Here is a 6430-nt window from a genome sequence, read left to right as displayed (position 1 = left end):
CTTGTTCATATATCAAGGTTTGCGGACTTTGTTAAGATGTAATTATTTTCATTCAACTTAGAGAATCCATTGAGCCGATAAAATTATCTAATAAAGTCATTTTACAATTTTCTTAGCAATTACAGATAAAAAAAAATTGTTATTTTGTAAAATTATGTTGTTTGCAATCATAGGATGTAAAACTTATTAAGCAACACTACTTGAATTTTGAAAGAAACTATCAATTGAAAGTTAAAGTTCCTTTTTCCTTTTTGGCCCCTTTCTTTTCTTTTTCTCTCTTGGACTATGGTAACCAGGCCAACATGTAAGAAAGTCTTACCTAATGAAAGGCACAAATCTTGGTTAAATTTATTTAGCTTCAGCACTTTTCATGTAAATCTTCTATAATTTTAAATATTATAAATAAGTTTTTCCATATTTTGGACTGAAATATCAAAATAACAAAAACAGCCCACGACAATGAAGCCAAACGAAATGTCAAGAATACCTTAATGTCCAGATAAAATATTTAGTAACCACAAAGATTAGCTAATTCCACCACGGAGGACAATGTGTGTCATTTTGACACTACCTATGTACATACATACATATATATATATATATGTGTGTGTGTGTGTGTGTATTGGGGTGTGATGGAAGGGATGAGCAACTAGTGTGGGTTTAGTTAGCAAAAATGCTTCTTAAACAGTCTAAGGATTAGCCGTCATAATTGACGGCATAAATAGTCTAAATGTGGGGTGCAATGCCACATTAATAGTCCAAAAACCAATAAAAAAAAAATTTCTTTCAGAACGAAAAGCCAGTGTGGGGTGCAATGCCAGACCGGTCCTTCTCAACAACGAAACGGGTATTAAAAAAAAAAAACTCCAAAAAATTATGCAGTAGTAGTCAATAAAATTTCTTAACTTTATTCAGACCAAGATCATTTCCAGATTATTTGACCGCTCTCTCGTTAACTTTGATTCATCTGTTCTTTCCTGATCTTGCTCCGTTTGTCTGTTGAATAATTTATTATCTCATTTCTCTTCTTCACCTTCCCACGGGAAAAAAGAAATTTCAGGAAAGAAATACTTGCTTGCTCTGCAGTCGGCGAGATCTGTTTCTCCCTTAAAATTTGAGAGTGAAACTGAGGAAAAATCCATGCTCCGTTTCGGGTACAATGCGTTTGAAGAATGCAATTTTGGAGCTGCGTTCCTGGATATAAGATTTCACAAAACATTTGTTATGTGTGCAAGAAAGTGGAGCCACAGCAATGATTTGTACTTGGAATCTGAGAATGTTGTGAAGAAGGTGAGTCTTCCATCTTTCTTATCTTGCATTGAAGATAACGTTCACAAATATGAGGAGGACTTTCAGTACTCGTTTTGCCATGATATATCAGCATTTGATGGCAGTGGCCTAGGTCGTGTTCCCTATGAAGTGTTTTCTGAGTTTTTGAAACAGATCAAATCATTTAAGCAAGAAATCATCCAAGTTTACTTTACTTTGCCAAGCAGCAGATCATTGGAATCAAATTCTTGCATGCCAGTTGATGAACTAATCGAATTTATAGACCTCATTCTAGAAAATCTAGCGGATTTAACAACTGTCTATTTGGGTATTATTGATGATATGGATCCCCAAGTTAGTGCTCAATTCCAAGCCCTTGAAGCAAAGCTAACATTCTTGAAAAACTTCATTCCCTTTGCCAAATTGCGAGGAACTGCAGATATTCCTGCCTTGCTATTGGCTCACTTTGAAGTGGTGACTTTGAACGCAGCACACCTCTTTTACATGTGCTCTGTTTGGGATGGTAAGGAGCGGCACAATCCTGAGTTCTGCTCCATGATATATGAGCAACAACAGAAAATCACACCTATTGATTTTCAAGTCTATGAGATTTATATGGAAGTTCTTAGAGCTACAAGATCCTCAAAATCATTGCATAATAGAATGATGGATAAGCAGATATTGAAAAACTTCAATGATTCTCTCATAAGTTGTCTCTGGCAGCTGTTATGCTGCAGCTCTAGCTTTATGGATTCTTTGAAAGATGAAATGCGAATACTCTATGCAGGACTGAGGTTCTTGAGAAGCATTTTAAGGGAGCAGCAGGAGAAGATGGATGAACAAAACGAAAAAATTGGTGCTCTTCTTTGTGAGGCAGGCATTATAATTTGCTTGCCTTCTCTAAACAGAGTGAAGGAAGGAGAAGTTAGCTTCTCAGAAAGAACAGAGGCCCTTGACTGTTATGATATGCTGGCTAATACCAACATCCATATCAAGCATTTTAAGGATCAGATCAGTGGCTCAAGCATTATTGAAAGTCTTCCTTCCTTTCACAGCTTAAGAGCACCAGAAGTTAGCAAGACTTCCAGCCACATTCTATCAAAAGGTAAAATGCCAATAGCCCACGAAGTCATGGTTGGTCTCGATGACGAGGCAGCAAAAGTAATTGAACGACTTATATGGGGACCAGAACAGGTGGAAATTGTTCCTATTGTGGGAATGGCTGGGCTTGGTAAGACAACTTTAGCCAAAAAAGTTTACAATGACAGTTCAGTAATCTGTAACTTCCACATTCGTCTTTGGTGCACTGTTTCTCAAGAATTTAACATGAAAAGCTTGTTAATACAAATTTTGTGTTCTGATGGAAAACGGTCAAGGATGGACAAAGAGCTTAAAAACTTGAATGAACATGAATTGCTTCACAAGCTCTATCAAAGGCTGAAGACGAAGAGGTATCTTGTTGTTTTTGATGATGTCTGGGACATTAAGGTATGGAATGAGCTGAGAATTTCATTCCCCGATGAAAAGAAAGGAAGTAGAATCATCTTCACGAGTCGATCTTCTTATGTGGCTTCACAGGTTGAATATGGCGGGAAACCTCACAATCTTCGTCCACTCAGTGAGAAAGAAAGTTTTGAATTACTGCTGAAGAAGGTATTTAGAAAAGAAGATTGTCCTCAAGCATTGTGTGGAATTGCTACGAAGATTGCCAAGAAGTGCAGGGGATTGCCACTAGTAGTTGTTGTTGTTGCTGGAGTTCTGGCAACTATAGGGCATGATAGTTTGGTTTGGGAAGAATTTGCTGAAAGTTTAACTTCAACCATGGTGTCTGGTACAGACCAGTGCAAGAAGTCATTGGAGCTCAGTTATGAGCATTTACCGTATCACTTGAAGGCATGCTTGCTGTATTTTGCTGCATTTCGAGAAGATGAAAAAATTGGTGCCAAGAATTTGATGCGTCTATGGATTGCAGAAGGGTTTGTGGAAAAAATTGAAGGAAAAAGATCGGAGGTCATTGCAGAAGAATATCTGATGGACCTAATTGGTCGAAACTTAGTTATGGTAAGTAAAAGCAGATCCATTGGTGGAGTCAAAACTTGTTACATTCACGATTTGATTTTTGAGTTCTGTAAGGGCGAGGCTAAAGAAAAGAAATTTCTTCAGGTCCTGCGAGGATATGATGAGCTCTCTACCTTTAATGAGCCTCCCAACCTACCTCGGTTGTCCATTTGCTCCAGTGGAGAAGATTTTATAAGGTCAAAGCTATTTTGTCCATATTTAGGTACTCTGCTATTCTTTGATGCTACTCCAGGAGATAAGTTTGAGTTGCGTAACATCTCCTTCCTTTTTTGCATCTACAAACAACTTAAAGTTTTGAATTTAGAGGGCATTATGCTAAGGCTGAAGGAGCTTCCAGCTGAAGTTGAATCACTTCTTTGTTTGAGGTACTTAGCCCTTAGAGCTTGGAAAATGGAATTCATTCCACCATCTATAGCCAAGCTCTCACATTTGGAAACCTTTCGTCTATATTCTCACCAGATGGTTTCATTGCCAGATAGCATCTGGAACATGAAGAAGTTGAGGCATGTACATGTAAGGCATGGCGTCGTTATTCCTTTCTCTTCCAATGACAATGTTGTTGAAAACCTCTCTACTTTACCTAATTTAGACACACTCTCTACTCTGCGTCTTTATCTTGATAAAGAAGGAGAGAAACTGTTGAGAAGGATTCCCAACATTCGCCGACTTAAAATTTTCCATTTGGGGGATCAAAACAGAGTATGCTGCAACATGAGTCGACTAGAATGCCTAGAGTCAGTCACCTTAGGGGGCTTCTGCCTCTTAGGCTCAGTGGAACATGTTGAGCTTTCTTTTCCCATGAATTTGAAAGAGTTGAGTCTTGAAGCTCTGGGTCTTCCCTGTAGAGAAATGTCATTGATTGAACAACTACCCAATCTTGAAGTCCTCAAATTAAGAGTCCAGTCAATGGAGGGCCGAAAATGGGAGCTGATGGAAGGAGGATTACCTAAACTCAGGGTCTTGACTTTGAAATGTGTAGCGATTGTTGAGTGGATAGAGACAGACCCTGACAGTGATGATTACTTCCCTTGCCTTCAGCAATTAGAACTCGACGGAATTTCTTATTTGGAAATGATGCCTGCTTGTTTAGGGCGTATATCAACTCTTGAAACAATTAATGTGAGTTTTTGCGGAGATGGCGTCAAATCTTTAGTACGGGAAATTGAAGAAGCACAGAAATATAATGGAAATGAGAATCTGAAGATCATTTATAGAAAATATTGAAGGGCCTCAGCTGGTGCAAATATCAGGTAATTTTTTTTGTTGTTACCATTAATTGGCTTGTAGAAATAATCATGCTTTTTTCATTTAAAGGAGTTTATTTATATTTACATTGAAATTGATGAACAAACCACTAATTAAATGCTCTTTTTTTTTTTTCCTTTTGCTAATGAAATTGATGAACAAACAACTAATTACTGCTCTATTTCTTCTTGATGATATATCATCAGGGAGTGCTACGGTACGTAGCAGTTTTTCTTCGAGATTGTAATTGGTCATCTGTATGATCTGGCTTTTTCTGGTGCTTTTGTGGAAGATTGAGGTAAAAATCGAAAGGATCGATGGCCTCGATAGAACTCCTGCGTTTTGTGCGGGCAAGGAATCTAAACACATAATTAGGAGCGTCCTGAAGCCCCATGTCTTTGGATGGCTACATCTTTTCCTATCAATTCCCCTTCTTTGGGTGGCTCAATTAGATTTCATTAGTTGGCTAAATTTTGGTTGTAAAAAATTCTCAACTGTTAACCGCTTTAATGTTCTTCGGTTTCCTCATTTTCCCGTTGTCGGTTGGGTTCTATGGTACGATAGGAATAAATTTTTGTTTGATTGTAAGTATTAAAGATTTGCAAGTTTATGTAACACAGGCTGTTTATTTTGATGAGAGAAACCCAAAAAATCGTAAATATTGATTTCTGAACCGCAATTTGGGATACTCGAATCGGTTTTAATATGTGTAGTTCGGGTAGCAGGATTAACAAGGGAGTATGTCTTGTCGCAATTCAAATCGCAGATACCTGACCCAATTCATATGTAAGGATATACTTATAATTTTGTCCATTAAAACTAAAATTAATAGAGGAATATATTAATAGAGGAATATATAATCATCTTTAATCAAATATTTATATTTGAGATGATATACTTGACTATCTCAACAATATAAAAGTCTTAACTTGCTAATTATATAATATATTTAGCTTTTGTTGCTGAGAATAAGTGATATTTACAAACATGTTTTTACTATGAATATGCAAGTATTGATCTTTCTTAACAAATAATGAATTATATTTAAATAAAGTCTTTTAGGTGTTTACTTATTTTCTAATTCTCAATTATGAAAATGTGATTTCTTTTTTAACTTTGGTACTGAGTCTTAGTACCTCCGGGTCCGTGAACCGCTTTGCCAAATCATTCGAGTACTTTATGACCATGAACACAGTTATGATTTAATTTTTTGTCGAACCAATAGAACCGATTCGGGTTACAAATCTATTAGGACCCGTGAAACGTAAATCACGGACCGATGCTGACTCCTCTGTACTCTTTGTTCATGGCTTAAGGCCCTTGTTAGTAATTATATAAACTCAAGTCAAAGATTCCATCAAACTAAAATCTCTATTGAAGTCATTTTACTATTTTCTTTTGAAAATAAAAACTAGCTATTGATTTTTGGATTATAAGATTAATTTTTGGAGCGTGCATATTGAACAGCAATGCTTGAATTTTCAACAAAAAGAAAAAAAAAAAAGACAAAATAAAGGTAACATAGATGACTAATTATAAATTATAAAAAGACAAAATTCTTTGCTTTTCCAAACCGAGATGCAACTTTCACGTAATTCCTACACTACTGTCACCACTACGTTGTTATTTGTTAATCTTTTCTTTCTTGCTCCGTTTGTTTGTTGAATAATTGAATATTCTTGTCAGATGTGGAGAAGGCGAGATTTGTTAATATTTCTCTTTATGCGACACTAAAATTTGAGAGTGAAATTGAGGAAGTTCCTTGCATTATAAGAGACGGAGACGGAGATGACCTCCGCTTGCATTGATCGGATCTGATGGAGCTCATATGTAAGTA

At 36.5% G+C, this 6430-nt stretch overlaps 1 protein-coding gene across 1 annotated transcript; it reads left to right on the top strand.

Moving 5' to 3' along the window:
• The first annotated feature begins 802 nt into the window (after nt 1-802).
• LOC113734571 (putative late blight resistance protein homolog R1A-3) lies at nt 803-5287 on the top strand. Its single transcript, XM_027261165.2, has 2 exons — nt 803-4598; nt 4800-5287. The coding sequence occupies exon 1, from the start codon at nt 1141-1143 to the stop codon at nt 4570-4572; it is 3432 nt and encodes a 1143-aa protein (XP_027116966.1). The 5' UTR covers nt 803-1140; the 3' UTR covers nt 4573-4598; nt 4800-5287.
• Nucleotides 5288-6430: the final 1143 nt, after the last annotated feature.

Source organism: Coffea arabica, chromosome 3c (genome assembly GCF_036785885.1).
Source record: "Coffea arabica cultivar ET-39 chromosome 3c, Coffea Arabica ET-39 HiFi, whole genome shotgun sequence".
NCBI lineage: Eukaryota > Viridiplantae > Streptophyta > Magnoliopsida > Gentianales > Rubiaceae > Coffea > Coffea arabica.
The sequence above is the reverse complement of the archived record's forward strand: the minus strand, read 5'-3'. Positions and strand labels throughout refer to the sequence as shown.